At 44.4% G+C, this 24,900-nt stretch overlaps 1 protein-coding gene across 7 annotated transcripts in view; it reads right to left on the bottom strand.

Moving 5' to 3' along the window:
* The window catches only part of SEPTIN6 (septin 6), a 117,659-nt gene that overhangs the window by 57,073 nt on the left and 35,686 nt on the right, over positions 1-24,900 (bottom strand). For all 7 annotated transcript variants that reach the window (XR_012227029.1, XM_073560956.1, XM_073560954.1 and 4 more), the window contains exon 2: positions 20,285-20,399. Coding sequence is in view for 6 of the 7 variants with exons in the window: in XM_073560956.1 (XP_073417057.1) it covers positions 20,285-20,399 (115 nt within the window). In the remaining variant the exon portion in view is untranslated. The remainder of the gene's footprint in view (positions 1-20,284; positions 20,400-24,900) is intronic.

Below are 24,900 nucleotides of genomic sequence, written 5' to 3'. Positions count from 1 at the left end.
TGGCCGTGCGCTGGTATGTTTTTGTCGGCTCATGCGCCCTTTTTGCGCTGTGCCGAGCGCACATAAAATGCAACATGGTGCGTTTGGCGCATGTCGGCACAGTGCAAAAAGGGCGCATGCGCCGGAAAAAACATACCAGCGCACGGCCAGCGTATCCAACGCTAAATATAGGGTACGCTGGTCGCATGCAGCGTCATGCGCCCATAGGAGGAGCTGACCGGAGGAGGCGTGGCCGGGGGCGGAGCTTAGCGGCGTCCCTGCGCCTCCTAACGCAAGTCTGAAAGTAGCCTTACTAGTAAAAATGCTGCGTTCAAAATGCAGGTTTTGCTGGATTATGTGCCCACGGTGTGGATTCTGCTGCAGTTCTGCAGCAGATATGGCTTTGCGAATTCGCAGCAGATCTGCAAGTGATGTACAGTACCATGTAAGGGTAAGTGCACATGTTGCAGATTCTGCTGTGGAATTTTCCGTGCAGATTTTGCTAAATCCGCAGGTAAAATGACCTGCGTTTTACGTGCGGATTTCTCCTGCAGTTTTTCTATAATGGAGCAGGTGTAAAACTGCTGCAGAACTGCACAAAAGAAGTGACATGCTGCTTTTTTAAATCCGCTCCAAATCTGCACGGAAAAATCCAAAGCATGTGCACAGCGGTTTTTGCTTTACATAGCCTTAAATGGTACTGTACATCACATGAGGTTCTGCTGCAGTTCTGCAGGGCCAAATCTGCTGCAGAACTGCAAAAGAATCCGCACCGCGTGCACATACCCTAAGGCCATGTGCACTGCACACGTTACGGATTCTGCTGCGGATACACAGCGTTTCAGGCTCTGCGGGCCCGCAGCAGATTTAGCTGCGTTGTACAGTACCACTGTTTTCAATGGTAAACTGAAAAACGCTGTGCAAATGCTGCGGATTTTTCCACACGGATTTGCTGCGGGTTTAAGTCCGCAGCATGTCAATTCTTTGTGCGGAATCCGCAGCGGTTTCACACCTTCTCCATTGTAGAGGTGTGAAACCGCAGGACTAAATCGCAGGCTAATCCGCAGGTAAACCGCTGGTCTTTTGACCTGAGAATTTACCTGCGGATTTTTCCAAATCCGCGCGAAAAATCTGCAGCACCTAAAACTACGTGTGCACATAGCCTTAGGCTATGTAAAACAAAAAACACAGTGCACATGCTGTGGATTTTTCCCCGCAGATTTGGTGCGGATTTAAAACTACAGCATGTCACTACTTTTGCGCAGTTCTGCAGCAGTTTTACACCTGCTCCATTATAGGAATCCGCAGGTGTAAAACTGCAGGGGAAATCTGCACAAAAACTGCAGTAAATCTGCACTAAATCCGCATTTAAAACGCAGGTCATTTTACCTGAGGATTTAGCAAAATCTGCGCGGAAAACTCCACATCAGAATCTGCAACGTGTGCACATGCCCTTAGGATATGTTTCCACTTGGCGGATTGGATGCTGCGTACAGCCGCAGCGTCCAGATATTACAGCATAGTGGAGGGGATTTTATGAAATTCCATCCCCACTATGCATACAAAGACGCAGGTGGCAGACTTGCATATACACACATGCGACTTGTCTTTACAGACCGCTGCATGTATATCTTGCGGAGACGCTCAGTCTCCGCAAGATAAAAAGCACTGTTCTATGTATAGGATGCGGTGATTCCGCACATGTTCAATGAAAACATGCAGAGTCACCGCACGTACAAAAGGGGGCAGTGCTTTGGGCGGGGTGGGTGTCCGCTGCGTCCAAAACGCTCGGAATACGCCACGTGGAAACATACCCTTATTTTGCAGTGGGTTTTTTTGATGCAGATTACGTGATTATGCGTGTTTTGCCCACAATACTTGTTTGTTTATTACAGTTAGTTTTATTCACCAAAACAGCAGCAAAATTTGTTTTATGAATATTTTGCACTCTCGCATTGATTTGAGTGCAAAACTGCTAAAAGAACTGACATGCTGCAGATACAAACAAATATGTCCATGAGATTTCTGAAATCTCACAGCTTTTTGCAGGTACTGTAAAATGCAGCTTATTTATATATAAAAAAAAGCACTGCATAAATGCTACATGTGAAAATAACCTTATACTTTATGACATCACCAGGATGTCCACACCCTAAACTACACATGGGTACATTTGAGCCTTGCTTCAAGGCTAACCATTATCCTCCAAAGGATATGAACATCACAGACTTGTTTGACTTTTGGAAGTCTGGAAAATGACCTATAATAACAGAATGCAATATCTCGGAGACTAGCCAAGCACATAATCAGAATCGGCATTCCTTCCCCCACACGCCCGTGCCCGGCAGCCACCTGTAGCACTCTGTTATTGAGTTATAAAGCATAGCTACCAGGAATTACATATAGTAGGCATATTTAGTCTCTATGTGCAGATAAAATCTAGCAGAGTCCAGTGGCACTGCTGCCATTCGATTCAGAGCTTCGAGCAGAAAGTTAGGAGCCTCCACAGTTCTGGACAGAAAAATCATACTCTCATATATGGGAGGAAAGGGTGCACAAGCCCAGGGGTGGGCACAGAGTGTGGGAGGGAGCAGCCTAGGAAATATAAGGCAGCCCCTCATTTTGGACTTAGTTTTTCTACCGGCAGGAGGATCTGTTAACTGACGCAGCCAGGAAAACCACGTAACTAAGATTAGGACCTGTGATGTATCAGTGCCTCCCTGTGGTCACATGCTATATAACATGGTAATTGTAATTTATACCCTAGCTTTGTACTACACTCTTGACTGTATACCTGTATATCGTTCTTGTAAACATATACTTGTAAATTTCTAGTGTGCCTTTTCAGCGATTAAATATAAAATTAATCTTGGGCTGCTCTTTTATCTTGATACACGAATCCCCACGTCCGTACACTTGGTTGTTTATATAATATACGCTACCCGGGTTGGTTTCTGACCTGATATAAGCCTGTTGTTGGACGGAGTTCATTTCGAACGAGGAACTGGTGGCAGTATACCGTACTGGTTAGTGAGAACCTCTGGCAGTGACGGCCGAGAGGTATATATCCCCAGCCTGGACTGGTGATATATATCCCCCCTCACTGGGAGCGATTCAATAACTCGTACCTATAAGGGAAGCCTTTCCGGCGACTATTTTCCCTCGGTGCAGTTCCCTGAATTACCTGAGGCAAGTGGTGGCACCAGAGAGACAATCTCTGCTGGGTCCTTCTCTCCCCTCCTCCTCCGCGGTGAGTGAAGTCGACACCCCTTTCCCCTGTGCAGTCCGTCACAGTAATCTTCTCTGATGAGTCTATTTTCAGCTTTGCCCAACACCTGGTCCTCAAATGGCTAGACGGAGACCTGGAGAGGCGTACAAGTCACAGTGTCTTGCACCCACTGTGAAATTTTGTGGCGGATCGGTGATGATCTGGGGATGCTTCAGCAAGGCTGGAATTGGGCAGGTTAATCTTTGCGAAGGACGTATGAATAAAGCCGCATACAAGGTTATCCTGGAAAAACAGTTGATTCCTTCTCCTCAGGCAATGCTCCCAAACTCTGGAGGACTGGTTTTTCCAGCAGGACAATGCGCCATGCCACACAGCTAGGTCATTGAATGTTTACATGAAGGACCACCACATCAAATCCTTGTCATGCCAACCCAATATCCAGACCTAAACCCCACTGAAAATCTCTAGAATGTAATCAAGAGGAAGATGGATAGTCACAAGCCATCAAACAAAGAAGAACTGCTTAAATTTTTGTACCAGGAGTGGCATAAGGTCACCCAAAAGCAGTGGGAAAGACTGGTGGAAAGCATGCCAAGACGCATGAAAGCTGTGATTAAAAATCATGGTTATTCCACAAAATATTGATTTCTGATCTCTTGCCGAGTTAAAACATTAGTATTGTTGTTTCTAAATGATTATGAACTTGTTTTCTTAGCATTATTTGAGGTCTGCGAGCACTGCATTTTTTTGTTCTTTTGACCATTTCTCACTTTCTGAAAATATACACAAAATTTAGTGCTTGGAAATTCGGAGACATGTTTTCAGTAGTTTATAGAATAAAAGAGATTTACATTTTACTCACAAATCTACCTATAAAGAGGAAAAATCAGACAACCAGAAAATTTTGCAGTGGTCTCTTAATTTTTGCCAGAGCTGTATGTGTAAGTTTTCTTTTGGTAGAATCAATACCACTTCTTATCCTCTATCCAGGGTCTCACAGTAAGGGCTCATTCAGATGCCAGGGATTTTTCTCAAATGAAAAAAAAAAAAAACGGTCCAAGTGTCATCAGTGTGCCGAATTAGATTTTCACCAGTGTTTGGTCAGTATCTCAGTTTTTACCAGCAGTATGTTCACATGCAGCATTTTCTCTGCAGCCAAATCCTTCTCTCACACTCACAAGTAAAAACACAAAAAGCGCAGACATGTGGACAGTCTCGTAGACTATAATGACTATGTGCTCAATCTGTGAAAAAAAACAGAATACGTATGTGAAATTCACTAGAATATATATATTAGTTTGCATATATACAGGGCAGAATTTTTGTTCAGTAAGAAAAACAGACAATTTTTAACCTGTATTTAAACAGCAAGCAGCTTCCAAGCAGAAGCCGCCCAAAGAGCCATCCATCGGATTGCAAATATAAAGGCAACGTTATATTCAGCTCTCTATGGCCTATATGCACGTATAGATGGCGTAGAGGGGTTGATCCTACTGACAGATTCCCTCTAAACTAACTTAGACCAGTTAAATTAAAACTTTTTAAAAGCAAGGTCAACTACCGGACAATGCCTTTTCAATGGCCCTAATAAAAGATGGGAAAAAAAGAAACGCTACCAGGGGCCAGCCGAGGAGGAAGAGGAGGCCCAGACCCCTGGTACCTGGATTTAACCCCTGTGGGTGTGTCTGGCGGCCCCTTCCTCTTTCCCATTGGTCATTAGGGGGTCCCAATAGAGCATTACCTGGAGGGAATAGTGGGAGGGGGGAATTCTGGCACCGTAATCTGACACTCTAGCTAGAGCTATGGGGGCTACGCAGTCAGAGGCACGATCCTTAGTCAGTGCTGTGCCTGCCAGAGCGACTGCTGATTCTTTACGTCACATGAGAAGTCCTGCAGCCAGTGTCATGAGATCACTGGACACACTGAGCTGAAGAGCGGGGCCACTTCAGGAGGCAAGCATGCCTTCGTTTCTTTCTTATTTGGGACACTGAAAAGGGATTGCCCAGTAGTTGCCACCCTTTTTTAATAACATTGGTCATCAGTGAAGCAAAGACTTGAACTAATCATCAGCAAATGTCATTATTTGCTAGGATGAATAGTGCCGTGTCTACACGGACATGTTGCTAACACACAAAACCAGTTACAAAATTACATCAGTATTACTAAAATAAGGGATGGAAAGAACACATTTCCGCTCAGTAGTAAAAACGGATTTTACAACATATGTAAAACAGGTTAATGGCAGCAGAAGAGTCTTGAAAACCAAACTACCAAAGTAACACAACTATATTTAGTCATCTCCATTCCCTTAGGAATATCACCAGCTCACAAAATGGAACACATACAGCAAATGGAGAAGAGCCACGCGGAGGTTTTTACAAATCTTGAAACATAAAATGTCTCTTAGCTGGAAAAATAAAATATATTGCCAAAAACAAAAGTGTGTTCCATATGGGGTCATTAAGTCACACTTTAGCTCTGAGTAAATACAGAGACAACACACATCTGTACAATGGATCCTAATACAGCTCGATGGACCCCGGTGACTTACAACAGGGTCCATTAGGGCACCGTTAAGGTTTCCACCACTTTGTTTTAGCTTTCCAACAGTGAAACAGTGGAAGCTGACAACGTCCAGTAAAGAGATATTTAGTGGTGTCATAGTAATAGAATACAGTCATGTATATTCTAGGATTTAAATTTACCTGAACAAATATTTTTGCATTAGATCATAATTCCATTAGTCTGGCACCTGGCTGTCTGACAGTACGATAGTCTGGAACTAATTCATTTTCTAAAAAGTAATGCAAAAAAATAGAAGTCTGCAAGACCAGATGCTGAATACTAGTAAAATATATACTTTTTGCCATGTCCATCTAATCCTCTATAATGTCAGACTATAAGACTGCGAATGTCAATCTGTCACAAGCATCACGGGCCCATGTTATTTTATGCGTACACGGAACATGGTGGTACTATACATTGGCAACGTGTTGAACAAAGCAAGAGATTGTTGCTGACAGATTGTCCACAGATTCCGCCTAAAACAACACGATCTTATATCTATCCAGCGTGTTGGACGTTATACCAGGAGGAGGAACACAGATGACCCAATGTTCGCTAAGTCCCCTCACCAAAGCTAAATATGGGTGTCTCAAGAATCGATCTTTATAACCTATCCACAGGATAGATATGTGTCTGATGCTCCCACCATTCAGAAATATGGGGTTCCCATGTTTCCGGTTCCTCTCCACTGCCCAACTATAAGACAGGTGAAGTATGAGTAGCGAGAATGTGATCTCCTGCTATTGTAACCAGCGGCCATTCCAGCGCCGAGGGATCAAATCCTCAACACCTATATTGTGGATAAGTGCTAACTGTGGATTTTGGGGAAACCACTTTAATATTAGGAGCCATGTACAGAATCTTTCACCCTTCAATTTCATATATCTATGATCAGCTCAAGAGAAATAAACTCTAAATATAAGAGGGATATATAGATTGTGCACAGTTTTAAACCTCATTTTTTAAACTGATGTATTGGGGAGACCTGAGCCCAAAAATCTTGCTGGTCGCCAGTGTAAATTATGTTTAAAGGGGTTGTCCAGGACTAACATATTGATCACTTATACATGGAATAAGTCACAGCTATGAGATGGCTGGGAATCTGACAAACTCCCAATAGATTTAGTGGCCACTGTCCCGTTCAAGGGAAAAGCTCAATTTTCTAACCTCTCGTAAGAAAAACCTCCCATCCCATATCCTGCTTAGAATATAGAATTCAATACCGAACCCCATAAACAGATGGGTAATTTTACATTGTGATCATGGGATTCTCTCTTTTTAATACACCCTAAAAATTCATTTTCTTTTGTAGCCACTGCTTTGCATTGATTACTCAAGCTGCTCGTATCCAGAATTCCCAAATTCCCCTCCTGTTCCCTTATCCCAGATTTAATTCCATGTAATGAATATGCAGCAATACAATTACTGCATCCCAGGTTCATTACATACAATTCTTCCACCGTGTTTTTGTCTATGTAGCCAGTTTATACAGATTAAAAAAAATATACAGATCCTTGTGGCACCCACTGTTGACTTTAGCCCATTTGGAAAATGCACCATTTATAATGACTCACTGTTTCCGGTCCCAAAATCAGTCCTTGATATAGCCTCCTGTGGAAGCCCATGCAAAACGCGTGTCGGGGCTGCGATCATACACACTGGTACACCAAGTTACATTGGGAAGGATTAGATTTTACATGCATTGCTATTTTCATACCTTTCTCTATAACTTTAGGACTACTGGCTCTTAGAGCAAATGTTTTCATGGGCACTACACATTAGAGTATGATCCTATTGTGATTGAGGCTACATCTGTGTAATCACTTTGAACAACCCTTTTGAGCATGCATATACATATACTTTCATTACTTTTTTTAGCAGTTCATCCATTTTCAAGTCGCCCTTTGGTTTCTTGCGTGGTTCTTTGTCCATTTTTTGTATCTTCACCACTGAGCCATTTTTAAGTGTTTACTTAATTTAATTTTCTGTATATTTTTATTGGATTTATTAATATGCAATACAATTTGAAAGATATATATATTTTTTTCTCATTTTTTTTGCTTACATTATTTGGCGCCCATATATTCCTTGTATTTGTAGGTTCCATGTAGGGTTTCCCAGCCCCTGCTTCTCACGCTTCAGTACATGAATTTCTAACAATTTTCTTGTGTGGCTGAAATGAGATGACTCACATCACCCTACAAAACAATCTATAAAAAGGGTACAGAGCCACAGTGCGGCCAACGTTTAAAAGGAAGACCACAACTAAAAGCTGTAAATAGACACATAGGGGCCGACTTATTGAGACTGGCGTTGTGCACACCAGTGTTAATGAAGGGGCTGACATGGAATACAGTGCACCTAGGGGAACGTTACTCGGCATTACTCGTATTGCCGACAGAAATGCACTTTAGTTGGGCATTGGAGTATATTTCTGACGTTATGAAACTAAAATGGAGTAAACTTACCATGGATGTGATGGGTGGGCATAGCCATGTCCCGTTCATGCTATGCCCACACTGGTGTAGCTAGTCGGGACTGGAGTATAAACACCAAATGTCACCATTTCTGCACAACTTACTCAAAATATTGAGACCTATTAGGGTGTACATTCCCACGTTCAGGATCTGCTGCGGTTTTGACACTGCAGAATGTCCGCACCATTTCTGCACCTATGATGCAAATTAGCAGACATGCATTTACATTTTTTACACATGCAGATTTTCCTCATTAATACAAGTTTATGGGGAAAATTTGCATGTGTACCCACAAGAGAAATGGACATGCTGTGGATCCGAAAAACGCGTCACATGTCATTTTCCACGGGTGCTCCGCAGGTGAACGTAGACGCACAGTGGACATGGGATTTCTAGAAATTCTATCCACTATGCTGTAACATCTGGCAGCTGCATTTTTGATGCTGCATAAATACACAACGTCAAGACTGCAGCAAATCCTAAATGTGGGTACGTACCCTTAAAGGTATTTTACAACAGAATTCTGGTGTAAACACCTTAATGAATCGTGCGCTCATTCACTCACACAGATGGGCTTACCTTTAGTACATGTGCCTGATGCACCCTACAAACCTATCCTAAAACGCCAACGTTAACTAGAACTGTTTCAAAGTTTCCATGTATCCCTAACAAACAAATGTCATTGCTGCATGCTCCCCCTGGGCTACACTTACCAAAGAATGAGGACCTAGTAGATCACTAGTAATGTTTGAATATTTTATTGTTATGCCTGCAATGATGCATACAAGTCAGAATGGCTCTACCACAAACCTGAAACTATACGTTTGTGCCTCAGAGCTCAGGAAACTTTAGAAAATAGAAAACCCAAGCAGCTAACCATACCAAGCAGACGACCTGCCTTTACAGGAAATTAAGAATACAATATGTATAGATTCTTATTCTACCCTAGGAAAAAAGAAAGTTGATCAGCTCACCCTTCAGGAAATCCAACCAGCAGAGGAGGTCGTGATCACACCGCCGCACAGCCTCTGGTAAATGCAAAAGGGAAAAACAATCCAGCTACCGGAAGTTGGACAGTTTTTCCCTTTTGCATATATTCTATACTGTGCCCTTTTACAAATTAATTCCCTAAATATACACTGTGGCCTATATGAACATAGCAAGGTACATCTATCAAGTCTGGTGAGAGCCTGAAAGACTTCTATAACATGCCTGTTGTAGAATATCAAATGTGGCTCAGGCTACTAACTGCGATCGACAACAACAATGTATCAATGCCAGAATATATATTCTATAAAATATTATAGTACATTGCACAATTATAAGAAAAAAAAATACAAAAACAGCCAGTGGGAAAATAACATACATGTAATTATCCACTACAAACATGTTTCCCTTTACACATACCCAAAGAACAATCTTTCAAGCAGCACATCGTTAAAGGACCTTTTTTTTTTTTTTTTTAAATGAGATTTTTTAAAGGGAACCCGTCACCCACAAAACTCAGTTATATAGGGGATTTAGTACCTAGAAAAATCACTGATTTAGTTTTCTCAGTTATGATTATTAAAAGAAAAAAATAATCTGTAAATATTATGCAAACTAGGGTGTTTGGTGCACCTTTGTCCTGGACAAGCTCTCCCTTAATAGACAGCACTCAATTGCTCAGAATCAGCACTGCCTGAACTCAACTTGGCCATGCTAGCTCACACTGACACTGCAAGAGCAGAGTAGGCACACACATCCATCTTGTTTGCTGTGGCCACTCACTCACTTCTCCTCAGTGGATCATTTTAGTGAGTGGCCACAGCAGACACGGAGATGAATGTATGCATGTCTGCTCAGCTCCTACCAAGACACACTGGGCACGCGCAGCCAAGCTTTCAATTTAGGGAGCACTTATGTGCCATCAATCATCAGGTGGAGGGGACAGGACGGTGCACTCAGAGCTTGGCCACCCAGCAGCAACATTTGAATAATACATAAAAATCAGAAATCTTGCAATTTTCCCACTGAGCCTAAAGGTGGTTTTACACATAGCGATATCGCTAACAATATCGCTAAAGCATCACCGATTTGGTGATGCAGCAGCGATATCGCTATGTATGATACTTACCTCCGACCGGCTCCCCACTGTCCATCGCTGATCTCGCAGCTCCATTTCTCGTCGGGCGCTTCCTGCTGGGCTTCCTGCTGGCGCCGACAAGCGATGCGTGAACGCGAACTGAGGACGTCAGGATCGCCGCGTCTGAAAGGTACGTATCTTCCGCTGTATCGCTGCTGCATCGCTGTGAGATCTGCCTGTGTGGCAGCTCACTAGCGACCATTTAGCGATGCACCAGCGATCCTGACCGGGTCGGATCGCTGGTCGGGATCGCTGGTGCATCGCTAAATGTAAAGGGGCCTTAATTCTACACTAATATCTCCTGTTCTTTACAGGAAACTTTACAGCAGTCTCGTTATCAGTGGTGGATGCTGTGTAATCAATTATAGTCCTGTCTAACAATAGGTGATGTCACAGCGCCCTTTGCTCATATCCGAGCATGACTAGAAAACTGATCTAAGCTAGTCAATAAGTCAAAGCTGTGCTATGGCTGCCTATATCAATGTGACAGCCAGAAAAAAAAGTAGACTAGTACGGTGTGAAAATTGCATGATCTCTAAAATTTAGTGTAAAAAAGAAAAAAAAAAAAAATTATATTATATATATATATATATATATATATCTGGAGATTCTGGACCGTGAAGAAGGCGGGTTCTACCGCTGAAACGCGTAGTCCTATCTGCACGACTTTCCTGCGTTATTGCTGTTTTGAACTGCTTGGACCATTGCATTTTAATGGATTTCTGAATAAAAAGAAAAAAAATTTTAACAGCATCCTGGATTGCTCACGTTATTGCTGGACTTTGCTTTGTCGTTGTTCACACACTATATATATATTATATATATATACATATATACATACACACACATTTAAAGAGGACCCATCACCACTTCAAAAGTGCCAATCTTTTCTCTTATTTTATTCATCCATGGTAAATGAAGACTACTTGCAGTCACCATAATTTTCGGCAAGTTCTCAGTAGTAGCAAATACAAGCAAAAAACTGGCGATTTTCAGCTTTGCATTTAGATAAAAAAAAAAAAAACAACAACTTTTCTTTCTACAAAAATATACAGATACATTTATGGGAACATATTTTGAACCTATATAAGTTTTTTAAATAAATTTGAGAATTTGCCTAATCAATGTTACAAATGATGAGAGGAGAACATGACATGTAGCGTATGCATGCAGTAATTTGCTGCCAGTGTGATATGCTGTCCACACCATAGAGGCACAGATTTATCAGAGCCATTGCTTTCATGCCACAGTAAAACCAGAGTCAAACATGATGCATTTAGGAACATTTTCACTAGCTTTCTGGCGTATTTTCAAAATGAATGTTTGCTATCAAGTCTATTGGAACATATGATTATCTAACACTGTATTGAGTGCTAAAGTAAAATTAAAGAAAGGGAATTGTGTCCAATTCATTACAAGGCATTCTCCTCTTGATAAATATATTGCATTTTAAGTCTGTTTATTTGCAGCAGCTGTACACTTGTGCAAGAATTTGCACAAAAATAGGTCCTGAAAGTTGCAGCATGTGACTTAATAGAATTGTGTAAAGAAAATCAGTCACATTCATTCGCTCTTACCACCTGGGTACCAGAGCAGGTTGACCTGGTGCTCTTCATATGGAATGGAAGTGATAATATTCCATTCTTCAGCCACTTGTATGCTGGGGACTGATTGGCTGCAGTGGTCAGGTGATGGCAACTGTGCATCACTGGAGGCACATTCTTGTCACCCACAGCCAGAGGCCCCAGCGGTCAGGTGATCAAAGGCGATGACATCACTTCTGGTCCCATTAGAAAACTCTGTGAGCGACCTGAATTGGGGCGAAGTGGGTAAGAGCAGGAGACTATACCGGATTTAATTTACCATCATTACCTGGATTCAATGCTATTTTTATCGAGGATGGACGGCCCTTTAAAACGCCCCATAAACTTTTTTTTTTTTTTAAATGTATTTCAGGGTCCTTCTGAAAAGGCAAAACATGTTATTACAGTGATGTGGCTTGTAGGTCATGTTGGAATATAGAACAGCTAAAGGTTTATGCTGGAGAGTCTGTGTTGAGCAGATAGCGCCATCTTCATTAGAGTTTAATACTATACTGAGTGACCTCTCAGTTTTGTTCTGTGTAAGTTTTCTTTTGTAATTCTCCATATTGTGGTGATTAAAGATGATGGTTGTGGTTAGAGTTGAGCGAAACGGGTCGAAAAATTTCAAAAGTCGCCGACTTTTGGCAAAGTCAGGTTTCATGAAACGAAACCCGACCCTAGGATGAGGTCGGCCACGAGGTCGGCGACTTACGCGCCAAAGTCGCGTTTGAAAAGTTTGTTTTACGCTCTTTTTCAGCCAATCAGGATCCACGGACACTGTGGGCAACGTGATGACATAGGCAGGGGTCACCACCATCTTTCAGAAGGGCATGCAAGTGATTGGCTTGCTTTGGTGGGCGTCACAGGGGGTATAAAAGGGCGTGCACGCCGACCGCCATCTTACTTCTGCCGATCTCAGTATAGGGAGAGGTTGCTGCTGATTCTGTAGGGAGAGCGTTAGGCAGGGAAGAAGACAAAAAAACTGCTTCTGCTGCTAGCGATTTGGCCTGCACAACACACCAGTCACTGTGTGTGCAGTGCAAGGGGAGGCTATATAGTGGTGTATCAGTGGTGTTGGTTGTTGGGCTGCCTTCTAAGGCTTCCTGACATTCCTGCATTGCTGTTTACCCACTGCTCTGCAAACTGCTTTTTTAAAAGCAATCCAATCTCCCTTATCCTCTAGTCACTTTTGTCACAGCTGTGCCATCGAGCCTGTGACATAGCGCTCAGATATTCATTGGGCCTCACACAATCCAAAAGTGTCCAGTGTCCAAAAGTGTGTGCAGAGATTCAAAATCTCCCTTATCCTCTAGTCACTTTGGTCACAGCTGTGCCATCGAGCCTGTGACATAGCGCTCAGATATCAGTGGGCCTCACACAATCCAAAAGTGTCCAGTGTCCACAAGTGTCTGCAGAAATTCAAAATCTCCCCTGTCCTATAGACACCTTGTACCTTGTTTTACATTACTATATAGTTTGTTGGATTTTGTCTACATTTCTACCAAAAATGAGGAAGGCTGGTGGAAGAGGCCGTGGAATTGGGCGGGGGTTGGCAGCTGGTAATGATGGTGTTGGTGGTGGATCTGATGGTAGTGGCAAGAGCAAAATAGGACCGAATGCAGGAGGTGCTGAGCCTGCGTCATCGTCTGGCTACATAAGGCCTCGAACGCTTAGTTTTCTAGGAGTTGGCAAACCGCTTTTAAAGCCAGAGCATCAGGAAAAAGTTTTGTCTTACATTGCTGACTCAGCCTCCAGCTCTATCGCCTCCTCTTCTTCAGTTGTAAAAAGAAAAAGCACTGAGTCGTCATTGGAGGCTCATGTTCATGAACCACACCTTTCCTTGTGTCCTTCACCCCAACCAAGATTGAAGGATGACGCAGGCCATACTACTGATTACTCCATGGAGCTGTTTTCACATACCAGGCCTGGATTATCAAGTGAAATGGTGAATTACCCAGGCCAAGATGAATCTGACATGGAGTGCACTGATGCACAGCCGCTGATGGATGATTCTGCTGGTACATTCACTCAGAGCACTACATTGTCCTCGCAGTGTATAGAGCCAGATTCTGACCCTGATGAGACTCAGGTGCCCCTTCCCGCACACTATACCACCATACACGGTGACACAGAGGAAGGTGCACATGACATAGAAGAGGAGGTGATGGATGACCCAGTTGTTGACCCAGATTGGCATCCATTGGGGGAAGAGGGTGCTGCTTCCAATAGCTCAGATGAGGAGCATCCACAGCAGACATCGACATCGCCACAGCTGTTATCTGGCAGGCCCGGAGCACTCCAAAGACAGGTTCCAAACATCAAAAGAGTTGCTGGACAGCTTGTCCAGAGGGTCAAAAGATCACAGCGTGCTAGGCCGCAAAATGTCTGCCAAAGTAGAAAGAGTGCAGTGTGGCACTTTTTTGAACAAAATCCTCATGATCAGGCCAAGGTTATCTGTAAGAAGTGCGCAAAGACCTTTAGCCGAGGGAAAAATCTGAAAAATTTGAATACCAGTTGCATGCTTAGACATTTAACCAGCATGCACTTGCAAGCGTGGACACAACACCAAACCTCAAGTGCCACATGTGCAACTGATCACAACGAAGGTAGTCAGCAACGCTACATTGTTTCCCCCACTGTAAGCCCACCGGTTAGCACAGCAGCAAATGTTGAGGTGTCGTTGCAAGGCCACAGCAGTCAGGGAATCCCACTGTTATATCAACGAAAGACTGATTCTAGGCCATCAGAAAGAACACCAACTCCATCACCATCATCAACCCTCTCTCAGTCCGCCCTGTCCACCGCTACTTCCACCATATGCAGCTCTCAAGTCCAGCTCACCCTCCCAGACACTATGAGTAGGTCAAGAAAGTACTCAGTCTCTCATCCGCGTACACTGGGTTTGAACGCCCACATTGCCAAACTAATCTCGTTTGAGATGATGCCCTTTCGGTTGGTGGAAAGCACAGCTTTCCGCGAACTCATGGCCTATGCAGTACCACGCTATGACCTACCCAGTCGCCACTTCTTCTCTCGCAAAGCCATCCCAGCCCTCCACCATCATGTGAAAGACCGCATTGTCCATGCACTCAAGCAGTCAGTGAGCGGAAAGGTGCACCTCACAACTGATGCATGGTCCAGTCGGCATGGCCAGGGCCGTTACGTGTCCATCACTGCGCACTGGGTTAATGTGGTGGATGCAGGGTCCACAGGGGACAGCGGTGGTGGGACAGTGCTGCCTAGCCCACGGTATAGGAAACAGTTGGCTGTAGGCGTTCGACCCTCCTCCTCCTCCTCCTCCAGAAGCGAAAGCTCGTCCACAGAGCGCAGTCGTACGAGCACTCCATCTGCAGCTGCCACTGTTGCACACGATGTGTCCCCCTATCTAGCAGCTAGTGGAAAGCGTCAGCAGGCTGTGTTGCAGATGATGTGTTTGGGCAACAGACACACCGCCGAGGTGCTGGCCGAGTACTTGAAGCGACAAACTGAGTCATGGCTGGGCAGTGTACATCTTGAGGCAGGCAAGGTAGTTAGTGATAATGGCCGTAATTTTGTGGCAGCCATAGCCCTTTCAAAACTCAGCCATATACCTTGCTTGGCTCACACCTTGAACCTGGTGATGCAGTGCTTCCTCAAAAATTATCCGGAGTTAACAGCCCTGCTCCAGAAGGTGCGCGCACATCCGCCGGTCGCCTGTACACTCCGTTCGTATGCAGAAGCTGCAGCGATTGCTCCACCTTCCCAACCACCGCCTCATTATCGACATTGCAACAAGGTGGAACTCCACCCTGCACATGGTGGAGCGGCTGTGCGAGCAGAGGCAGGCCATAATGCATTTGTGGGAGGATACACGGCCAGGCACTTTGAGAGCAGACATGGAGTTGACAGGTGTGCAGTGGTCGAAGCTGAAAGACCTCTGTAAAGTCCTTCAGTGTTTTGAGGAATGCACACGGCTGGTAAGCGCAGACGACGCCATCCTAAGCATGAGCATCCCACTTATGCGTCTGCTCATACAAACTTTGACACACCTTAAGGAGCAGGCGTCTGCAGCCAATGTTGATGAGGAGGAAGAGGAGGAGGGAATCCTTGATGACATTCAGCCATTGTCTGCTCAGGGACCTCTCCTGGACGAGGTGGAGGAAGAAGAGGAGGAGGAGGATGATGGGGATGATTACTTAGGGGAGGAGGATGCATCTCGTGGGGCAAGTGAAAATGTTGGCGTGGCAAGGTCTGGTACAGGGTTTGTGCGTGACTGGAGGGATGTGGATTTGCCAGAAAGTGCTCCTCCAACCAGCACTCGCAGTGCATCATTGACACCGGGAACATTGGCCCACATGTCAGATTATGCCTTGCAGATCCTAAAAAGGGACCCACGCATTGCCAAAATGATGAACGATGACGCTACTGGTTGGCCAGCATCCTGGATCCACGCTATAAAGGCAAATTACAAAACATCATGCCACAGGAGAACCTTGACCTAATATTGGCTAATAAACAAGCAACTCTGGTAAATCTGTTGCTTGAGGCATTCCCAGCACACAGCAGCGGTGATGGTTCTCACACGAGCCGTACGGGCCGGGGGCAGCTTGGCAGAGGTGTTCGTGGTGCACACAGCAGAAGTGGCGTTGGAGACAGGGGTTTCATGACAATGTTGTGGACTGATTTTTCAAGTACCGCTCACACAACTGGTAATACTGCATCGATGGAAAGTGACAGGAGACAGCAGTTGTCAACTATGGTTACAAACTACTTTTCCTCCCATATCGATGTTCTCCCACACAGGTCATTCCCCTTTGACTATTGGGCCGCTAAACTGGACACCTGGCCTGAATTGGCACAATATGCCTTACAGGAGCTCGCTTGCCCAGCTGCAAGTGTGCTATCGGAAAGAGTCTTCAGTGCAGCTGGAAAAATCCTGACAGAAAAAAGGACCCGTCTGTCAACCCAAAATGTGGATGATCTAACCTTCATTAAAATGAACCACGCATGGGTTTCCAAGGATTTTGTCCCACCTTCCTCTGATGACACATAGGGTGACAGAAAAATGGCTTGCTTTGGTCCACCTCTTCCTGGGACTTGACCTATTTCACCTTTTGCATCAGCTGAATGTCCAACATCAACATATGCCACTTTCTAAAACTCCCTAACTGTGCTGCCTCCCCCCCCCATGGCCGGGGTCACCACCTAGCGCACGACACCGTGCGAGTGCCGTTGCCCTGGACAGGTGGGTAGGCCGACTCTTGGGCGCGGGCACTGGTACAGGGTCCTTCAAAGTGCAATCAAGTGTCTCTGACGGTGGTGGTGCACACCCGCCGTCAGACACACCGCCGTACTATGAGGGGCCCAGTGCCAGTACCGACGCCCACGAGTGGGCCCCCCTTGCTTGGGCAGGGCCCCAGCATTTGCAATCTTTACCTCTCCCTGCTCCTCCGCTGTGTAATCTGGGCCGTCAAATCCATACTGTGCCTGACACCGTCTGAGCCTGCCTCCTGATGTATAGACATATATTTTGAATGTGTACGCTATCCATACATGTTATCCGGGGATACGGTACCCTTTCTAACCTTTGTGCAATCACGTGCAATCCATACTGGGCCTAACACCGTCTGAGCCTGCCTCCTGAGACATATATTTTGAATGTGTACGCTATCCATACATGTTATCCGGGGAAACGGTACCCTTTCTAACCTTTGTGCAATCACGTGCAATCCATACTGGGCCTAACACCGTCTGAGCCTGCCTCCTGAGACATATATTTTGAATGTGTACGCTATCCATACATGTTATCTGGGGATACGGTACCCTTTCTCACCTTTGTGCAATCACGTGCAATCCATACTGGGCCTAACACCGTCTGAGCCTGCCTCCTGATGTATAGACATATTTTGAATGTGTACGCTATCCATACATGTTATCTGGGGATACGGTACCCTTTCTCACCTTTGTGCAATCACGTGTAATCCATACTGGGCGTGAGAACGGCTGGCGAGCTGTTAAGCAAGCTACAGCACCTGTGGTTTGCACACGTAAGTTTTTCATTTTTTCAGGAATGACGGTTAGGCCTAATTCCGGAACTGCGGTTGACCTGCACTTACTGGGAAATCATTGTTCGCGGGTAATAATTGTAATCAGTGATCCCCATCACTAACGTTGTTCAGCGGGTTATCTGCACCTGTAAGCGACAAACGCTGGCCTTTTCAGTGTAGCGCACATGCAGCCACGGACATGTAAGGGCATGACACACCAGTTATTGGCCAATCTCATGTGCCAGAGCCTCACGTGTCCCTCTAGTAAGCCGGACTCGGACCGCGGGGCATGACGGAGTCTCGTTCGTTAACGGAATTAAGCTTGCAATGTGTGCATCTGTTCTGTAGCTGGCATGGTTGAGGTTTCCCAGGTGGAGTCGAATTTAACCGTAGGCTCCACTCCTGGTGGTGCCCTTCTGGACATTCCTTTAAGGTTCAGCTTTGCAACCATACTGCCCACGTAAAACAAACACTTTGCCTTCATGAACGCTGTTTGGAGGGTCATGACTCGTGGGAATAACGCCGCCCAATCAGTTAACCTGCTAGAGAGATCCTTCGTTGCTCCCAAGCATGACATCACACTCCCTAGGAAGAAGGTAATGCCACTGTGGCGACCGTACTTCTGGGGACGACACAAGTGCACTGATGCCCAGCCACTGCTCGATGAATCTGCTGGTACATTGACCCAGACCACTACATTCCCCTCGCACGCTACACGACCTGAATCTGACCCTGATGAAACTCAGGTTACCCTTCCCATATACAGTTCCATCTTACACGGTGACAAAGAGGAAGCTGCAGATGAAAGTGCAGGTTCGGCCCACCCGCCATCAGACACACCACCGTACTATCAGGGGCCCTGTGCCAGTGCCGTCGCCAACGAGTGGGCCCCCCCTGCTTGCTCAGGATCACAGCACTTGCAAAGTTGAAATACTGTGCAGTGAGATGGAAGATGGGGACGACGAGGAATCCAGACAAGTACAGGGATTCCCTAGCGAGGAGACTTATTTGATTGTTTTCAATGTTGGGACAGCAATTTTTGGGGAGCACTATACTCTGGAGAATGATAGATGGGGCCCACCATACACTGGAACATTCCAAAGGTGGACATCAGACACTGGAGCAGCATTTACAGGGCCCATTATACACTAGAGCATTAGAAATGGGGCCCATTATGTTTGGAGCATTATTTGGGCCCATAAGACAGCGGAGCTTCATCCATGGGGACCAACATATACTGTAGCATTATGTGGAGCTCATCATATACTGTTTCAAACATTATATGGGACCAATGATTCTGTATGGAGAAATAGATGGGCCTTGTCATGAGATGTAAAAAGTGAGGTATTTTTCATTGTACTATACCGCTATTTCTCTGCCGTATCGGAGCATGATGAGTTGTGGTATGTGTTAAAGGGGCGCTCTTTCGCCCAGGGCACATGAAAACCTGCAGCCAGCCCTCCCCCCCACAACTTTAGCCAAATAACCCCCATTTTTCAGTGCGTAACTTGTATTATGAAGTTAATTAAGGTTGACAAGCTTAAGTAAGAAGAATTGATGCTTTTGGCATTCAAATGGGCACTGTAGGTGTGTTTCCTGTCCTCCTCTCACTGCCGACTTTTATTCCCCATTGACTTACATTGGGTTTCTGGTTTCGGGACGACCCCGACTTTTCCCTATAATCGGACGATCTTGCTCGACCCGACTTTTGGAAAAGTCGGGTTTGACGAAACGAAACGCGACCCTAAAAAACCAAAAGTCGCTCAACTCTAGTTGTGGTATTTCCCAAGTAAAAATATTAATTCCCTGCCAATGTCTGAGTGTGCTATTGAATCTGCTGAAAGCAGAAATCTACAACAGTTCAAATGTTAAACGAGTGGATAACGTGTACAACATGTCAGGCCTGGAGCATATCACATTTAATAGGGGCTATTAAAAATAAATAAATAAATAAAAATCCCCAAAACATGTAATATCAACTTTGCCCCTTTGTGTATTGGGTGTATTAGCGCTTCCAAATTACTAGATCTGTCAGTACTCTATTCTGTACTACAAGTCCACTAGATCGTTATCTAATGAATTGATTGCTGCTGTGACATGAAGCTGGGGCGCGACTTGTTTACCGCCAGCTACACAGTGCATTGTAACAAGTCATGCACACAATGCGCTGCTTTCATATATATCCGGCCATTGAATGGTCTCATTTTCAGTGGAGTTACAGAAATCTTGCTCCTCTTGTGCTATTCATACAATAGCCATTGGTTCACTGCCGCCCCTAACACAAATCTGTAAATACTCACCCACACAGAGGATATTGAAACAAAAGCCATGACTAATTGATTTATTAACCAGTTGATCCGGCATGCTGTCAAACCCCACATGTCCAGAAAGAGGTGGAGAACGACACCCTTCACCCTAAAATAAATTTAAGACAAAAAGCAGGAGATAAGTTGAATATATTACTCACACTACAGAACCTCCCAAAACAAATAATGACATTGATACCCATATAGCAATCACGAGACATGGCACGATGTGTCACATTCAGAAATAAACAGCATGGCTGGCGATCCTCTGCAGCAGACAGATCTGTACGCAGGCGATTTATGCTGCATACAAAACAGGTGTTCACTGTTTGGGAGACTTGAGCTGGAATAAGCAGAGACTAAGGAAGAAGGAAACATTCTTGGGAGCTGCCAAAATCGCCAGTGTCCGAAAGCAGAGAGCAGAAATATTTCAACTCTGAAGCATGGGGCATTCCCAAGTGACTAGAATCTCAGATACAGGAAAGATGTATATCTTTGTACCGTGTTAGCCAGTGGATAGAAAAATATTCAGGATTGAGAGTCCTCAGTAGTTGATACCTTTTAATGGCTAACTGAAAAGATGGTAATACATTGCAAGCTTTCGAGACTACTCAGGTCTCTTCATCAGGCTAGACATCAGGCTTACTATGTGTTACTATGTGTCTAGCCTGATGAAGAGACCCGAGTAGTCTCGAAAGCTTGCAATGTATTACCATCTTTTCAGTTAGCCATTAAAAGGTATCAACTACTGAGGACTCTCAATCCTGAATATTTTTTTAGAATCTCAGAGTGACACCGCAGAATGGAAACTTCGGAAAGTTGCTGGAAAGCAATAGTATAATACATCAAACTCTTAAATAAGAGTCTATATATTTTCGTTCAACTTCTGTCACTGTATAAATATTATGCCCTGCGTTTGTTGACATCTCACCATTTTTAATTTGCGGTATATAGAGGGTTACATCAGTAAAGATCAATGAAGATCACAGGTTTTAGGGAATACAAGTTAGATACATGTTTATCTCTTGCCAATCTTAAATTACATGCAGCATTCCAGCAAAGATAGTCAAGAGTCCAGGTTCGGAAGGAAAGAATATTTTGTTGTTTATTATTTTTGCAAAAACAGTACCTTATCTGTTCATGTATATGGGACTAAACGGCAACACTAGAAATAAGTGTGTGTATAATTAACCAGAGGTCTGGGAGTTTGAGAGTTCTGCGCAGGATCTTAGCTGTTCCCAGTATTGCGCTTTTCTGGACAGAGAGTTCAGATGTTGCTCCTGGGATCTGTTGTAGCCATGCTGCCACATCTATTATCATTGCTGTCTTATAATCCTTGTCTACTATCACAATGTTGGTTAGCCAACACCTGCTTATCCGTCTGAATCTTGAAGTCCCACAGGATTTTAGCACTTTCATTCTCCACCACTTTCTCTGGGGTCTCCCACCTCGACTTAGGGGGACTTAGCCAATATGCTGTGCAGATGTTCCTGTATACAACTTCCCCTACTTGGTTGTGGCATTTGGTATACACTGTTCCTGCTTGCATTATACATCCTGCTACTTACTATGTGTTGGACGGTTTCTGAGGCTTCTGCACCTTGGGTCTTGTCTTGTGAGATAGATTCCTGCTTCTATGGATCTGGTACTCAGTGCTTGCTCATGTGCAGCTATGACTAGTGCCTCTGTGCTGTCTCGGAGTCCAGCGTTCTCCAGCCATTGGTAGGATTTCTCCATGTCAGCCTCCTCCATTATCTGTCGATGGTACATGCCATGCAGCGGCTTGTCTTGCCATGGCGCTTCATGTTCCTGTTCTTCCTTCCAGATCTGTTTCATTCTCAGATGGTCACTTGTGATAGTTGTCTTGAGTTCACTACCAATATTGTGCTCCATAGCCCCACCGATTTTCTGAGGAAGGTTCTTAATTTCCTGTTGACACTGTAAAGAGCCAAGCATTCACAGATCCATGTGTGTGTGGCATTGAGTCAATTGTCTGGACCTTGAGTCTTGAGCAAATGCTCTATCTACTAAGAGCTGGTGCTTAGAGCCTCTGGTGTTGGTTACAATGTCTTTCTGAGCTGGATTCATGTACTGGTTCATATGGTTCTGTAGCTTGGTTGCTATGATGCCTGAAAGGAGTTTCCATGTTGTTGTAAGGCAGGTTATTGGGCGGTAGTTGGATGGAACTGTTCCTTTGTGAGGATCCTTCATGATCAGCACTGTTCTACCTTCTGTTAGCCAAGCTGGGTGGTGGCCTTTTAGCAGTTGGTTCATCTGCTATGCCATGCATTCATGTACCGCTGTTAATTTCTTTAGCCAGTAGGTGTGGATCATGTCTTGGCCAGGTGCTGTCCAACTCTCCATGTTCTTGACCCACTGTTGGATGTCTGCTTCTGGAATGGTGACTGGTTCTTGCTCTAGGTGGTTGCTGTGTTTCATTCTCAGATCTTGCTGCCACATTGCACTGGTCAATAATGAAAAAGTTTCCAGCTTCCCAATTTATTCAAGGCATAAGAACAAGGATAAACGGACATGCCCCATCATAGCGGAAAGACACAGCAACGCGTATCGAACAATATGTTCTTTTTCAAGCTGCTTTGGGGTGAACATAATGGGAGATATATACTACCACCCACCAATCAAGTTACAACAAACATGATGTATAATCACAATAAAATTACATACCAAAGAAAAAGAAAAAAACCAAAAAAACAAGCAATAGTTAAAAACAATCTAATATTAGATGTATTACCAAAAAGAACATATTGCATTGCTGTGTCTTTCCGCTATGATGGGCATGTCCGTTTATCCTTGTTCTTATGCCTTGAATACATTTTTGTATATTTGGAAGCTGGAAACTTTTTCATTATTGATTTACTCCACGTGTGGATTCACGAAATATCCGAGCTTCCACGCACCACTACTAGCCAAGAAAGCAGGTGAGCTGGTTACCTTTATTTTTTGCACATTGCACTGGTGTGCATTTTTTCCTTCTCCCATATGTTCCTCTAGTATTGTTCAGTCTCTGCTATTGGTGGAGTTGCTGCCTTTGTGCTGTTACTCTGTAGTACACCTTGGATGGTTCTTTGGAGAACAGGGCATTTATCTTCTTGGCCTCAGCTTCTATTGCAGCGAGCGCTGTGAGCCTTTGTTTAGCAGTCTTTAGGGCTTCAGTACTATGTACTTGTCCAGCTTGCCCTTATTCTTGATCTTTACACCTTTCTGTATTTCTGGTAGTTGCTTCGTGTCTCCAGTCTTCTTTTACAAGGGGGTCTGTTGTTCTTGCTGGTTGTATAGCCAAGTATTTCCATGATTGCTGAGGCAGTAGCATAGATCAGTTTTATTAGTTTGAGTTATGGTGGTGGCAGGTATGGAGGCAAGTGCTCTATTGGCATCTTTCCTTGGTGAGCCTTGACAGTCGATCTCTGGTATTGATGGTATTTAGTTTATCTAAGATCTTCAGATTGGATCAGGATCTTGTTGTTCTTCCAGGTCTTTATGTGGGGTGGGGGATCTGCAGTGCAGTGTAGATCCACCCCACATGAAGCCATCTCCAGTTGTGATAATAGCCTTCTTTTTAGGATATTGAAATGTAGGGTGACTAGTTGTTTCTCAGTCAGTGGACTTTTATCCATCCAGTTTCCTCATAAGCCTCATATATCCCCTCTCATTTGGTCTGCTGTTAGGGTATGTGTCCACGCTGCGTACTGGCAGCGCTTTGGACGGAGCAGAAACCCCGCTCCGCCCAAAGCGCTGCCCCGTTGTATGCGCGGCGATACCGCATGTGTTCATTGAACACATACGGAATCATCGCATCATATCCATAAATTGGGTTCTTTACCTTTTGGAGACGGAGTGGTAAATAGGCATGCTGCGGTCTGGAAATAAGCGCCACATGTCCGGATATGCATCCATGCGTAATGGAAACGGGATTTCATAAAATCCCCTCCAATATGCTGTAACATCTGGCCGCTGCGGATTGGACGCTGTTACTGTACGCAGCGTCGAATCTGCAGCAAATCCTGATGTAATCTGGACAGTGGAAACCTACCCTTATAGTAGCATTTCATCAGAACCATGTATGGTTTGTTCCAATAGCCCATTTATCATCAGTTTGCCCTGGTTCCTCAACATCTGAAGTAGGCCTTGTTAATCCGGGCATAACACTCTTTGTTCGTGACACTCATGTTTATTGAGGTAGGCTCTATAGCCTTGCCCAAGGACCACTACTGGTATATTATTTTCAAACAGGGAAGGGCCAGGATTTTAACCCCAGTCTCCCATGTTGTAGGCTGTGCACTTAACCATTGCACTGTACCAGCAACAACAGAGAAGAGAAAATTTTTGACTATACTATTTGAGTCTGTACTGTGTGTGTTTGTATATATATATATATATATATATATATATATATATATATATATATATTACACACACACACACACACAATTTTAAACAAAACAATTCAGATGCAGTTGAAGTTCAGACTTTCAGCTTTCATTTGAGGGTATCCACATTAAAATTGGATGAAGGGTTTAGGAGTTTCAGCTCCTTAACATGTGCCACCCTGTTTTTAAAGGGAACAAAAGTAATTGGACAATTGACTCCAA

The sequence above is a fragment of the Dendrobates tinctorius genome, unplaced genomic scaffold (genome assembly GCF_039654945.1).
Source record: "Dendrobates tinctorius isolate UK_male_01 unplaced genomic scaffold, ASM3965494v1 ptg000309l, whole genome shotgun sequence".
Lineage (NCBI taxonomy): Eukaryota > Metazoa > Chordata > Amphibia > Anura > Dendrobatidae > Dendrobates > Dendrobates tinctorius.
The sequence above is the reverse complement of the archived record's forward strand: the minus strand, read 5'-3'. Positions and strand labels throughout refer to the sequence as shown.